Source organism: Chenopodium album, chromosome 17, assembly GCF_948465745.1.
Source record: "Chenopodium album chromosome 17, dcCheAlbu1.1, whole genome shotgun sequence".
Taxonomy (NCBI): Eukaryota; Viridiplantae; Streptophyta; class Magnoliopsida; order Caryophyllales; family Amaranthaceae; genus Chenopodium; species Chenopodium album.
Window position 1 is genome coordinate 46,801,697 of NC_137850.1, and position 15,376 is coordinate 46,817,072.

General features: G+C 33.7%; 2 protein-coding genes across 2 annotated transcripts; one reads left to right on the forward strand and one right to left on the reverse strand.

Moving 5' to 3' along the window:
• Positions 1–3,875: 3,875 nt before the first annotated feature.
• LOC145589943 (caffeoyl-CoA O-methyltransferase 5-like) lies at positions 3,876–6,953 on the reverse strand. The gene is made up of 5 exons (XM_081646659.1): positions 6,736–6,953; positions 6,565–6,644; positions 6,253–6,397; positions 5,933–6,064; positions 3,876–4,366 (listed from the first exon to the last, which is right to left on the reverse strand). The coding sequence occupies exons 1-5, from the start codon at positions 6,859–6,861 to the stop codon at positions 4,073–4,075; spliced, it is 777 nt and encodes a 258-aa protein (XP_081502785.1). The 5' UTR covers positions 6,862–6,953; the 3' UTR covers positions 3,876–4,072.
• Positions 6,954–11,314: 4,361 nt separating this feature from the next.
• Positions 11,315–14,037, forward strand: LOC145589173 (aspartic proteinase nepenthesin-2-like). The gene is made up of 2 exons (XM_081645723.1): positions 11,315–11,705; positions 13,682–14,037. The coding sequence occupies exons 1-2, from the start codon at positions 11,315–11,317 to the stop codon at positions 14,035–14,037; spliced, it is 747 nt and encodes a 248-aa protein (XP_081501849.1).
• The last annotated feature ends 1,339 nt before the right edge of the window (positions 14,038–15,376 follow it).

Here is a 15,376-nt window from a genome sequence, read left to right on the forward strand (position 1 = left end):
GACTGCACGGGCCAAGGAACACGATGGCTCATGCAACGCCTTATCTTAAGCATTGGGATGAAGAGGTGTAACATTTTCATACCGTGGTAGGCATGATTAACATGTTAAGTGTGCAAACAATATTCGAGGTTGTATCGGCCTTCAAGATCTCAAATATTTTCATACTATATTAGAAGTGATATATTAATATTACTCAAAAAAAAAAAATAATAAAAAAAAAAAAAAAAGAAGAAGAATGTTGATGGGGTGATGATGAACAGCTTGTATGAGTTAGAACATGCTTATGTTGATTACTAATTTACTATGAAAGCATGATGGAGAGAATACACAAGCATATCGGATAGAGCACACAGGCATATCGGATGAAGCAAATCATAGTCCTCAATCGATGCAAGTAACTTGCGACTATTATAGATGGCTTAATGAGAAAAATTGATTCAGTGAGCTATACTTGCTTTAAAAGTATGACAAACATACCAGAAGATCAGCTAAATGAGTTAGCAATGGCACTTGAAGGTTTGGATCAGGAGTCAGAACTTCATCAGAGTTCAGAAGCAGGGGATCTTAGATGAAATTGAATCAAACATTACAGAAAAATGGATTATAATAAGAGGTTCTCCAAAATCACTAATTGTTAATCCAAATGTACAGGTGGGTTTGTCACTCATTGTATGTGGAATTCAAAAATAGAAACTGCAACCTTCCAGTGATTTTAACAGTCAAAATCTACTTACTATCACTTCCTAAAAAAATGTTACTTCCCATAAATGTCAAAGTCAACCCAACAAGCACAAACAATATATGTACCTTATAACTTCTTCAAATACAAACGTCACCATAATGCCCCCAAAAAGTAGATGACTAAATTCACCACCATCAGCCCATTGATTTGAGAGCATGATGATCAACATTCATTGCAATGAACAACAAGACAATAAGGCCTACATATACCATATGGTTCTCTAAGACTAAGAATTATCAAACCATCTAACAGCTTGATGCGTATAATTAGTATAATGACCAATATGAGCATTGAATAAGGAATATTAGTTTGTATAGCTTGTAATCATATCTTTACATAAAACTTTATGGAAAAAATGCTAAAAGTGATAATGACCACAGCTGAATGCACAATCTAAAAGCTACAAATCCTAGAAGCATAATGATTGGTGTGATGGTATTTAGGTATGATGAGTGGCAGGCCAATTTTCTTACTGCTTGCCACCACAGCGCCACTCGACAATACAGGCTTGTGACCCCTAGTGTTTCTAAGAATTTTGGTAACATACCATATCTTCCCCAGATTCAGCGGTGCCAGCTGACAACAATTCTTCAAGGACCCTATACTAAATTCTTCTACTTACACCTAAGCACACTTAATGTGAGCTTGAGAGGCCTGACTATTGGCCTCAATGTGTTTTATCCAAAACCAGAAGGCTTAGGTGAGCGCATCATACACTTAATGGACAAACATTAGCTATTTTATCAGCTAGAGCAGCCAATGTAACCATTGAAAGAACACTATCATTAAAAAATGACGTTGATAATCCTCGCATAAGGAAGATCAATCTGCTTGATCAGTGATCACTCCTTATGAGCTACAACTATGTCACCAAGCAACAAGACAAGTTAGAACCTGCTTTCCCACACTCTCCCCTTCACGAATCAAAAGACATTTTGCACTCTTCAATATCTGCTCCTTTGTACTAATTAGCGACTAGACCACCAAAAAGATTCACGTCCTAGGAGTAATGCAACAAGTGAGCAGTGTATCGAGTATCGACTATCCAGAATGATACAATAACTCCTCACTTGCACCTTCCCCAAAAGATTGATCCTATCCTAATCAACAAAAATAGCCTATAGTTTGTATCAAGTTCCAATCAATCCTCGGTAAAGTTTGGAATTGTTAATTTCCATCAATGCACGTAAATTGTTAAGTTTCACAATGCACACAGATTGTTAAGTGTCAGCAATGCACACAAACTGTTCGATGAAATGCTTCACACTTTCACAGACAACAAGGTCAAAAGTGCCTCAAATTATATCATTCTTCATCCAATTAATCAAACAACACAATTCAATTATATCTATATCTTCAACACAATTCAATTATATCTATATCTTCAACACAATTCAATTATATCTATACCTTCAACACAATTCAAATTATACCATTCTTCATCCAATTAATCAAACAACACAATTCAATTATATCTATATCTTCAATCATAAACAATTCCTAAAATCAAAATATATAAAAATAAAGCTTAAATCAAGATAACTGACCTTTTTAGCTCTTCAACGATACGAGCGCTTCAAAATTAGCGTGAATTTTCGAACTAAGACTATCGCCCTTGACCTAAAGGCTCAATCCAAAGGCAGACGACCGGTGTTTTTCCGAGGAGTGAAAAGGTTGAACAGCCTTGATCCGGAGGATTCCAGTCGATTGTAGGCAAAAGTCGAAATTGATTAGACCGGTGGTACGATTGCGGTGGTGTAGAATAGTCGCTGATAACTTGGCGGCCGTAAAACTCGACGGAATGCTGTGGTTGGAAATTGACATTTCTAGGGTTCCGGCGACGATTGGGGGAAAAAAAAAAAAAAAAAAATGAATGTGTTTTAGGGAGAGGGCGGGAAAAGGGCAGTATATAAACGTTACTTTCGCGGAGTAGTTGAAAGTTGAAACTATGTTCTACAACTTATAATCATAGAGCCATAGTTTAGGCCCGGGCAACTAAAGATGGACACGGCCACACAGGCTGTGCTGTGGAGGTTCAAATGGTGTGTCAGCGTATCTTATATTTAAGTGGGTGATTTTTTTATTTTAGAAATAGCTATATTGTGTCAGGCTCATGTCAATCTTTTTATAAATAGAGCTTATGCACAATTTGCCCCACATATTATGTCATGCTTGGTCATATCATGTCATGCCAATTGCCAACAAACCACCTTTTTTTACGAGATACATCAATTAAATGTAAGCGGAGATAAACGCTAGCTAGCTTGTCATAATCATGTTGGGTTCATAACGGATTCATGTTGAATCAAGCCATTTTTGTGCCTACCGGCCCATTTTCTTCTCTAATATCAAAGTGTTGATTGGAAACTTTTGACAGTTTCGTAGTTGCCTCAAATAGGGTAAATAGTAGTTCCCTGAAATATTTCTCTTTTTTTTCCTTCAAAATAGTGTTCAGTTTCTTTTCTCCTTAAGTTAATGAAACGGTTAACTCAAGTTTTTATAAATTCATTTTTAGAAACACGTGAACATACTCTTGGGTATAATTTAACAGTAGCAATTATCTAGTGATTAAAGTTTATTCTAGGTTCAAAATTCTAATATGATATGTGTTTATCATCGTTAAGCCATTAGTTACAAGTTTACAACCTTACAAGTATCAAGAGTTGGAGTTGTGATATTAATGATTGCATATAGCCGTTATAGATGTACTATATTTTCACAATATATATATATATATATATGTATATATGCTTTCTAAATTTCTTACATGATTTGTAAGCACCTAAAATTAGGTATAATCTTTAATAAATTTGACCAGGGGTATAATATAAACTTGTCTTTTTGTGGGCAAAGTATGTTCATAGATCATTACGGTGTATAAATTTTATAAATGAGACGCTCAAATGTGTATAAATTTTATAAATGAGACGCTCAAATATGAATGAGACGCTCAAATATGAATGACTTACCATTTTGGAACATACTCCATAGTACAAGAATTTAAGGAATAATAAATATTCATCTACCTTGTTTCTGTTATTGGGGGAATGATTAATAATACTCCACAATCCACATTACCCCTTGTGTGGCTTGAGTCACTTGACTAAGGTTTAAAAATCAAAAGGGCAACTGGTTAACGATAACGAAACCTTCATTTATTAGGCCTAGGCCCAAGTATCATAACTCTTTTTTTTTTCCGGGTTGGTTCATATTACAATGATTAAAATTATACAGGTACAAATCAAAAACTTGACAAAACAAGAAAATATGCATTTACTGCTGAAAATATTCTCAAGGCCCAAAGGGTTGGTTTGTAAGAGTGGGAACAGATTAGCTAATTCGGCGGCACAGGGTAACTCCATCACCCACAGGAAGCTGGCAAATCTCCACCCTAGGATCAGCCGCGATAGATTTGTTGAACTCCAACACAAAGTCTCTGTAGTACCTAACATACTTCCTCATGGGAGCATCTGGTGGTGCAACCACAGATCCGTTCCATAGGGTGTTGTCGTATCCAATCACACCTCCGATCTTCACTAGATCAATCAACCTCTTGTGGTAGTTCCAGTAGTTGTCTTTGTCAGCATCCACGAACACAAAATCAAATGATCCATGGTTCTTTGGCTGTCAATTTTAAATGATGGAATCATTAATTTCTTTACCTAGAACATATTATTAAAAATGAAAGCAAAGTTTGAACGTGCAATTATCATGGTTGGGAAGTTCATGTTACTTGTAAGTGATGCCAACCAAGTAGTTATTGACTTCTTGTCTACATCTCAAGTTCGATAATGTTTAAGTAATAAAAATAGACAAGACACAAATATCTTCGGCCTCAAATTACATATTTTATAAATTAGTCACTCAATTATTGAGAGTAGATTTCAAGATCCGTGGTTTAACTCTCAACAGCTAATCATTTAGATCAAAAATCTCCTTGGTTTAGTAGCAAGCAATTCAACATAAGCCCCTTTCAGTCACCATAAAAGTTAGTTAAACAACCCCCACATTAGCTAGGCCAACAAGTCATGAATAAGAAGTATTAGTTTACAAAATGCATTATGAGTGGAAGATATTAAATACCTTAAGAAAAACGATCATAATTAACAATGACGATTGACCATTTCAATTAAAGACACCCAGATCATCACACATGGGTCCAAAAGCTTGACATGAAGTAGCATGAAACAAAGCATGAAACAAACAAAAACTCTTTTTTCTTCCCCACTAAAGAACACTTCCAACTAGATTCAATGCATTGATCCAAAAAGACCAAGGTGATGTGCAATTTATAAAATTTACAATACGAATATCCTACCCACTTGATGGATGAACTAGTCGGTGCATACGATGTATACATGTGTTCTTACAACTCATCGGGATCATTACGGCTTGACATCTAGACACTTATCTTATATTATCACCATATTGTATTGGAGCACTTACTCCTGCATGCCTCTAAGTGCTCCATTTGGTGATGGGCATAATACATGGCCACCAAGACCGTGGTCTCCATCTTAACCAACAACAATGTGACATTTATTTTTATACTCTCCGGATAAAAAATCACAAGATTAGGCAAATTATTACTCTGTATGTGCATACTAGATCATCCTCCTACATACAAACACTTGTACTATCTGATAAATGATGGAAATTGGAATTCATAATATTGGACAATGGTACTCACATTACTTTATATACTTGTATTTGTGAAGGTACAAAATTCCGGTGATACCTAAAATGGTTGTGGTGATTTCAGTAGCGATTTCAAATACTTCCTAGGCTAGTCAAATGATCACCAGATCACCTTATCAGCCCTTTGCTCAACCACATCTAGTCTAGCTAAAAGATCTCCTAAAATAAACCTTTAAGAAAGAGTTCATTTAAGGTATGTCATGTACAATTACCCGGAATCAATGAATCTTGACCAACTTTTAAGGTATAAAACTTTCAAGCTTGTAGTACTAATTTTGCCTTCTACCAACCTATTTTCTACCATTAACTTAGTTTTGACCGCATTAACATCGGTCTACCCAATTTATTGACTCACCTAATCTCTAAAAATAACTGACACATAAGTTATACCAGAAACATCAATTTCTATGCGTTCTATCACATGATTTACAACAGTTGCAGCAAAAATAAATTTGGTTTCATCCAAAAAAAAATACAGTACTCAATACTTACATCTTCGACCATTACGTCAAGAACAGGCAAAGCAGGACCTTCTCTGAAATCAATTTTGTGGGCAACTCCAGCCTTTTGAATTACTGGCAAACCCAATTCATAATTTTCCTTGTTTATATCCATTGCCAAAATCTGCAAAAATTAAATCAATTTAACCAAATCTGGAATCCACCCACAAATACAATCATCATAATTCTACTAAAATTAGAAACAAAATTGAAATTATTCACTAAAATAACCATTAAACAAGATTAAGGAAATATATTCATATTTAGTAATCTTAGGATCGGATAAGGTTAATTAATTTGTTAATTAATTACCTTTCCATCTTCAGGAAGAGCAAGAGCAGTAGCAAGAAGAGAGTAGCCAGTGTAAACACCGATTTCCATTGTGTTCTTTGCATTAATCAGCTTAAGAAGCATACTCAAAAACTGCCCTTCATCTGCAGATGTTGTCATAAGATTCCTGGTACAATCCCAAAATATAATATTAAATTTTTTTCGTAGTAATATCGATCTCATGGATTTGAAAACAATAGTTACGTTAGTGTAATTTGAACTAGTAACGTGACAACTAATTCGAAGTAAATAAAATTGAGATCGAAATCAAAATCGAAATTGTAAAACACATACCATGGGTGCTTGGCAGTGATGTCTCTAAGCTCCTTCATGGGTTCTGGCTCTCTTGGGTAGACGCTAGTCTCAAGAATATACTGCACAAATTTGAAAAATAACAAATATGAAAACCATATTATAAAAATAATTTAAGATATGAAATTATAATTTAGATCAAGAAATTAATACCTGATAAAGGGCATCACTTTGAAGGAGACTCTTATGACCAACTTCAGAATGCTTGATTTCTGTAGTTTTTTGTTGTTCTTGTTGATTTTCATTGGTGGTTTGCTTCTCTACTACAACATCAGCCATTTTTATGAATTCCTCTCTTTACTTAAGCCTTAATCTTGATTTGTTTTGTGATTAATTTTGCTAATCAACTCTATGACTTTTGAAGTTAATGGTCACAAATGCTTACGTTGCTTATATATATGGAATAGATGAACCGGTTTAGTCCGGTTTATTTAATTTGAAATGGTATAATTGGAGGGTTGGACCGGTTGTGGTTGGTGAAAAGAAAAGTAGAGGTGGGTGGACCCATGTGGTGGGGTGGTGGGATAAACGTCATTACATTTTCATGGAGCTTCGCTTGAAGTATCCAACACATGGTCACATGCACTAAAAAATTTATACAAATTTTTTTTTTTTATCTTGAATTGAATATTATGGAGAATTTTATTTTTTAAATTACAAATCTTAACACTTGACATATTTTTTCCACTCAAATAATTAAAAAAAAAAAATGTTTGACATACTCCGTATTATTTATGAACATAAATCTAAAATGGAAAGAAATACATTGTTTGTTATAATACAAAGTATTTTATTTATTTATTTACTACGAAGTAGTATTTATTTGACAACCACAAAGCAAACAAATGAAGATGCTAAACTGTTATTAGAAAAGGCAATTAAATTTTTTTTTTGTCTCTTAGCCTATCTTGTATTGTTTACGGAGTATTTATTTATTTTATTTACCTTATTTTAATAAATAAGTTCAATAAATCCGTATGATGGGCTTATCGTTATGAAAGTTAAAATAATTATATGGGTCTTTTTTTTGAGTTGTCTCATTACTAATTGATTACGAAGTATAACTTAGGAAAACAACTTAAGTACGGAGTATATACTACTATTCTCTAATTTTTTTTCATGAAGACATTATTCTAAAATAATTCTCAAAGCTATTTATTGAATCTTCCATTCCAAATAAAATGCAATGACTTGTGGAGTTGTGGTAATATCAATTTTAACAACTACTATACACAACTAAATTTTAACTTCAGTTTAATAACAAATGTATGTAAAATATCTTGGCCTGGCTTTATCATAGGTAAACCATATATAATATGATCCATATAGAATAATCTCCTATTAAGAAGCTAAGACTTACACAACATACTCTGTAACATATTCTCCAAAGAAATATTCATCAAAACAATGTTGCAAACAACTGGACAATCAACCATTTTAAATTGTAACTTTGCAAGCCACTGGGAATTAAAGAATTAATAAAGTCAAAATACGAACAACCAAAATAGTCAAAGAATTAAGCAAATAACTTAGGTTCTGTTAATATTTACTGAACTGAACTGATTGGAGCTGAATTGAATTGGATAGAGGTGAAATGAATATTTTATGAGAGAAGGAAATTAGGAGTTGAATTGAACTGAACTGATTGGAGCTGAATTGAACTGGATAGAGCTGGAATGAATATTTTATGAGAAAAGAAAATTAGGAGCTGAACTGAACTGAACTGATTGGAGCTATACTGAACTGAAATTAAGTTGAAGTAAACAGGCCCTTACTTGCTTTAATTTATAGGGGTATCAATTTTGGCTCATTGTTGTAGTATCGTAATTTTTTTTAAAAAAAATAAAAAATAAAAAATCTGTAACATCTATTTTACTCCTTTTTTTCCAATACTTATTTGCAATTATGTGTAATTCTGATGAATTGAATGTAATTATTTGCAATTATGTGTAATTCTGATGAATGTAATTTATAAAATTAAAAAAGAGATAAATAGAAAAGAATAATAGGGGAAATATTAAGCAGCGCAGCCTACAATTGACCAAACAATATCCGCCGTACCAAAATATTTTAAGGCAATGGAAATTGAAATAAAAATGAATATACGTGCAAAAAAACAGTACTTGTATATAAAAAAAAAAAATAAAAAAAATATATATATATCCGTAGAAGGTGGCCACCAACTCTTTCCATAGAACTAAAAAAGGCCTGGTCCTCTTGCCTTACCAACCATTTACCAACTCCCTGTCGGCCTAACATATGATCTCCTTTCCACTTTGATCTCGACTTTAGTCCTACTTCATTCGCTCTTAACTTTCCTTCGTCTACATATTTATGATGTTACTCATCGTATTAATTATCTTAAACTATGAGTCGATTTAGCCTTTAGAAGCTTTATGGTACACGTTGTTTAGTTGGCAAAATTATACAATGTTGGAGGCATGATGGACCGCTATCAGGTATGGATTATACCAAGAGGCGAAAACAGTATAAAAATCAACAATAACAGTATAAATTAACAATAACGATATAATAATAAAATATGCTCTTTTCTCTTTTCCTCTTTCTCCGTCGGAAATCTCATTGGAATAATAACAATATAAAATAAAAAACAATCGTATAAAATCAACAATAACATTATAAATAGAAAGAAAAAAATTATTTGGTATGAACTATACTAGGTATGGGCCTATACTTACTCTACAATGTTGTTACATGTTTAACTCGCACAACATTTACTTAAATCTTAGCTGGAGGACATGAGAGAGCTCAGGGGCCGGGTTAACCTAATTGGAGGATCCAGTAAGTGTTAGCAAACATCATGATCAAGACTGGAACTTTTCTAATGCATTGTACCAAGTGGCACAACAGTCCTCTGATCTCACAAAGGGGAAAAATAAGGGGGTTTTGGAATTTATTTTTAAAAACAAAAATCAATTCATAATTTTGATTGCTTGAAAGAAAGGGAAGATTTTTCACATGACTTATATAACGGTTGTAGGCGATTTTTTTCGTGAAGACAAATGCAAAGTTCTACAACTAACTAATAATGCAAGAAATGATGAGAAAAGAGAAGATCATGTGTTAGAATTTTAAACATTGACCTACCAAAGTACTACTACATCAAGGCTGGGTTATGGAGCAAGAAGCCTATAGCTCAGTGGAGCTAAGCTTCTGTTCCCGTGGTAGTGACCCGGGTTCGAGGCTCATATCCCCCCTCCCCTGTGGGTAATACCCCCTTGATATTCCTGTGATAGGAAATTAAGGTGGGGCCCACCCCTTACCCCTAAAACAAAAAAAAAAAAAAAAAAAAAATCAAGGCTGGGTTATGAGCCATGGGCCGGGCAGAGCCTATGCAAAATAGATGGCCCATTTTGGATCAAAGCTTCAGGTTGAGCTGGGCCAAGGCCAAGTCCATTTCAGATCAATGTGTATCCTAATTTTCTGATCGGTTATAAATCGGGTTTTCGGCTTTTTTGGTCAATTTTGCCGAGTCCTACATTATACCCTTCTAGTTTAATTTTTTTTTTTTAAAAAAAAAAAGAAACCTTCTACTTTTTTTTAAAAAAAATTATAATATTTTTTTTGAGGAAAAGGTAGCACGAGCATTTTATTAAATCAAATCAATTTCCGCCAGAGTGGAAATACTCTGAGGAAAAGGACCAGTACAAACATATTCATCGCTACTACTAGTACCCCATCTAGCCAAATAATGGGCTACAATATTACATGCTCTGAGGAAAAGAAACCTTCTACTTTTTTAAAAAAGGATTATGATATGATCAATTCTAAAAGGAAAGAAAATTTTCAATCAATAAATATTAAATTTATAGAGATGGAAAACTGGAAATAGGGGAGATGAAAAGTTCAAAGAATTTGAATTTTGTAATTGCAAGAAATGAAGTCGGCCCAGCACCTATTAGAGAAGATTGTTATTCAAAAAAAAGAGAAAAAATGATCCCCTCAGGATAGAAAAGATTAAAGAATGAAGATTTCACCAAATAAATTTAGAAGGAATTCTACACAATAAAATATTATTACAACAATTATAAGTAAAATCATAATATGTATACATACATGGTATATAAAATTGTATATTAAAAGTTTAATTGTTGAAATATACATTTATGGTGGAAGAAAGTAATGGAGGAAGTGAAGAGAAGCCATGGCAGTAGCTTGCTTCTATCAGAATCTTGGAAGAGAGAAAGAAAGGAGAGAGAAAAGTGAGTATCTTATTATTGGTGGAATGAAAAAGTTAGATACAAATTACTATTACATGTATTTATATACTAATAAACCTATACTAGTACACTGCTAAACTTATACTACTAAACTGTAGAAGTATATTCCAACATTAATCATATATATTTCACCAATTTTTTGCACTAGTACATTTTCTTTCAACAAACTAGCTTAGCTTCAATAGCTAATCCAAAAGGTTTAGCTTATTTTTCACTAATTACTATCCTTCTTTTCCTAGGTAATCAATTTTCAAAATATCCATGCTACTATTAACAACAATACTACCACCCACATTCACAGAGGTTTTAGCCTTAGGCTAATTCATCGAGACTCTCTTGAGTCACCTTTGTATCGAGCAAACCTTACAGACGCGACACGAAGGAAGGAGCACATTCAATTGTCAAACCGTAGACTCAAGTCACTTGTAAGACTAGGTAATAATAAAAGTAACAAAACTATAAACCCTAATAATGATGTAGTACGACTACCAATGAGAATAGATGATTATATTCACTATGTTCAATTGGTAATTGACACATTTGATGATTCTTCAAAATTTCAATATATTTATCTAGGAATTGATACTGCAAGTGGCTTAATTTGGACTCAATGTGAAAATTGTGCAAATTGCTTTCATCAAATATTTCCCTATTATCCTGCAAGTCAATCTCAAAGTTATAGTCCACTCCCTTGCTCCGAGTGTCCTCCTACCGGAGAATGTCTGGACAATACTTGTAGGTTGTCACGGCGGTATGGAGATGGTAGCGTCGTTGTCGCCATTACGGCTCGTGAAACATTTTACCTCGAGTCTGACCCTGATCTTCTAGCCCTGGACCAAGCAATTTTTGGTTGCGGTATCGACATGCAAGGCTTTAGTGAAGGTATCAACGCCATTATTATTTTTTATTTATAATTTTTAAATTTTTTTAAGAAGGTATCAATACTAGTACACTACTTCTCTGAAACATTGTATAAAAATCAATTAATCAATAACATTATATTAAAAGCGAAATCAAATATGACACATGTCACACTACTAGAAAACATCTTAATTCCGACGGAAAAATTCCGTTGGAAACACCCTGTTTCCCGTCGGAAAGTGTCGTCAGAAAAGTATTCGTAGGAAAATCGACCTTTTCCAAATTCCTTCGGAAACACTTTTCCGACGGAAATTCTGACTGATTTCATGCGTCGGAAGAGGTTTTTTTGGTATGGAAAAGTCCGTCGGAAATTTTCGACGAAATCAGATTCCGTCGGAAATTCCCGACGGAAATTCCGTCGAAAATTTCTTTAAAAAAAACAAAAAAAAAGCCCACACCACCAGCTACCACCCCACACCACAGCCCACCCAACCAGACCCCACTACACCACCACACTCACACCGACACCACCACACTCACATGACACCACCCCATTGCACACCACCACACTCACACCGACACCACCACACTCACACCGAAACCACCCCACTGCACACCACCACACTCACACTGACACCACCCCACTGACACCGACACCACCACACTCACACAATAACCCCAAAACACAAAACTTAGCAAAAAAAACCGAAAATTTACCCCAATAATCGAAAATCAACCCAAAAATACGAAAATAAAGACGATAAAATCGAAAAATACCACATAAATAAATCAAAACCACTAGATCTACATATTTAACAAGAATTTCATAAGAAAATTAAAAAAAAAACGATAATTAAACAACAAAAATTAAAGGAAACATATAATTATACAATTATCTAAAAAAATTGATAAATTAACATTACAATTACATAAAAAATTAACTAGATCTACAATCTAACCTAAATTAAAACTAGATCTACAATCGGTTCACGATTCTTGTGCGGTGGCTTTGCAATTCATGTTGTTGGGCGTTACCGTTGTTGTTGCACGGTGGTTGTGGTGTTGTTGGTGGCGCTGATGGCGGCGATGTTGGTTGTTGTTGGTGGTGATGGCGGCGATGTTGGTTGTTGTTGGTGGTGATGGCAGTGATGTTGTTGTTGGTGGTGATAGAAGAAAGAGGACATGAAAATGAAGAGGAGAGAAGAAATAGAAGAAGAAATAAAATAAAAAAAAAAAGGAAAGGAGGAGAGAAGGGGTGGACCGACAAGAAGGAGGAACAGAAGGAAAGAGGAGAGGAAAAAAAAGGGGCGGAAGAAAGGGGATTAGGGTTAGGGAGTATAAATATTTTTTTTTCTTTTTTTTTGTTAAATTATAATTCCGACGGATTTTTTAGTCGAAAATTTCCGACGGAATATTTTTCCATCGGAATTGACCTTTTTCGACGGAATATTCCGTCGGAACGTCTAATTTTTCTGATGGATATCCATCGTAAATTTCCGACGAAATTTTTTAATTCGTCGATGGAAAATAAATCTGTCGGAAATATCGATTTTTCCGACAGATTTTCAGGTCCGTCGGAACCGATCCGTCGCTATTTGACCTGATTCTTGTAGTGTCAAACCATTTTGTCTTTTTATTTTTATTACTTCCTAAAAAATAATTTTACAATCAAATATGATTATTGCAAATTATGGTATACACTATTCTCTGTTAAAAATATAGTAATTTATAGTCTTAGAATGATTAAATTAATTTAATTTAATTGATGATACCTTTGGCCTTTATTGATGGTCATTTGATTTTTCCGATCTCCTACATATCATTTCTTTGATTAACATAGTAACATGGTAACATTATAAACATCATAAAGTCATTTATTGAAATCAAATTAAACACCAATTGGATTAAATTGATAGAAACAAATAATAAAAGTTTATTTTCTTGATACGCGAAGGTTATGCATGTTAAAAGTAGATACCATTTGTGTTGTAATGCAGGTGATGATGAAAACAATAAGGTTAGTGGAATATTTGGAATGAGTTTAGGCGACTTTGGCTTCATAAAACAAGCAGAGACTCTAGTTAATGGAAAATTCTCATATTGCTTACAAAAGTTTCAAAAAGGCATTGTGCCACCAATGTACCTTCGATTTGGAGACGATGTTAGACGACCCGTATCAACGCTTAGTACCGTCCCTATGTTACAAAATCCAAAACAACCTTCTTACTACTACTTAGACCTCCGCGGAATTAGGGTAGATAACAAGGACCTTGTACTTCCTAGTGGCGTGTTTGATATTAAGGAAGACGGAAATGGAGGATGCATCATCGACACAGGCACAACTCATAGCTAGTCGTCTAACCATGTATGGAGGCCTACCGTGTCTTCAAAGATGAGGTAGCAGCACATATCGAATCTAGTAACACAAATGTGGTAAGATTTGATGATCCTAGAATTCATAACGCAGGGTACGACCTTTGTTATAGACGTGTACGTGGTCCGCCAACCGTACTACTTCCTTGGGTTACATGGTTTGTTTGCGAATAATGCGAAATTCTTAATGAATCCTGATGTAGTATTGACTTTTTTCGACGACGAAAGTGGTTTTGGCTTACATTGCTTGACTATTGGTGAAAGTACACAAGATGTTGGTGGTTTAAGCATATTAGGATCTGACCACCAAGTAGATCATCGTATAATATATGATATACCAAATAAACAACTACAATTTGGAAACGAGGATTGCTCCCAAGGTCGTTGATACTACCTAATGTAGCTAGTAAATTATAATTGTAAATATAGTAAGAAAAATTCATTGCTCAATGTTTGCTTCAATGTCTTCTTTAATTTGTTTACTTATTATGCATTATTTAATTGGCTAGCTAGTCAATGATATGGTGATTAATGATTCATATATACTATATAAATAAATAGAGTTGAACATTATTATAGATATGAATTTTGGAATGTATGTTATAGTAGCAAGTAAGAAGTATGTAATGAGTCAACTCTTGAGAATTTGGTTTGGTGTTAAATGTTTGAACTTTCACATGGGCTTAAATTTTTACACTCCCACTCATACGTAAGACAGCGTATTAAATGGGTCTGAGTACTAAAGGTGGCTTGGTGCCTTTGAATCTTTGATGCCATGGTAAACTTTATTTAACTTGGCTAAACATTATCCCACTTTGACTTATGTATTTGTTAATACACAACTTTGATAATTTAAACTACCAATCAAGCCTTTTTTTTTTTTAGACAACTAATCAAGCCTTTAATTGAATGAATGAGATGCTTTTTGTCAAAAAAAAAAAAAAAAAAAAAAAAAAAAAAAAAAAAAAAAACTAATTATTTCTAAGAATAAAATATGAAAGATTGATATTTTATATGATGATACCATGATTTTATGTCATAATAAAAAAAAAATAGAGGTTTGGCGTATTAGAAATAAAATAAAGTAAGAAGAAGAAAGTGTATATCAGTATGTGTATACTTTTTTTGAAAGAATCAGTATATGTATACTCCATAGTAAGTTAGTAACAATTATGCATTCATTAGTACTCTCTCCATTTTTAAATAATTACTCCACTTTTCTTTTTCGGCCATTTTTAAATGCTTGATCCATTTCCTTATTTGGAAAATTTTTACAATATTTAATTCATTTCTCTCACCTAGTGGACCCAACATAAATC

What these genes read in the sequence shown, in the direction of transcription:
- LOC145589943 (XM_081646659.1), bottom strand. Translation starts at nt 6,861, where the DNA reads ATGGCTGATGTTGTAGTAGAGAAGCAAACCACCAATGAAAATCAACAA. An exon ending in AAAGTGATGCCCTTTATCAG is followed by an intron (nt 6,645 to 6,735) that starts GTATTAATTTCT and finishes AAATTTGTGCAG; the next exon opens with TATATTCTTGAGACTAGCGT. An exon ending in TTGACGTAATGGTCGAAGAT is followed by an intron (nt 4,367 to 5,932) that starts GTAAGTATTGAG and finishes TAAAATTGACAG; the next exon opens with CCAAAGAACCATGGATCATT.
- LOC145589173 (XM_081645723.1), top strand. Translation starts at nt 11,315, where the DNA reads ATGAGAATAGATGATTATATTCACTATGTTCAATTGGTAATTGACACA. An exon ending in CATGCAAGGCTTTAGTGAAG is followed by an intron (nt 11,706 to 13,681) that starts GTATCAACGCCA and finishes GTTGTAATGCAG; the next exon opens with GTGATGATGAAAACAATAAG.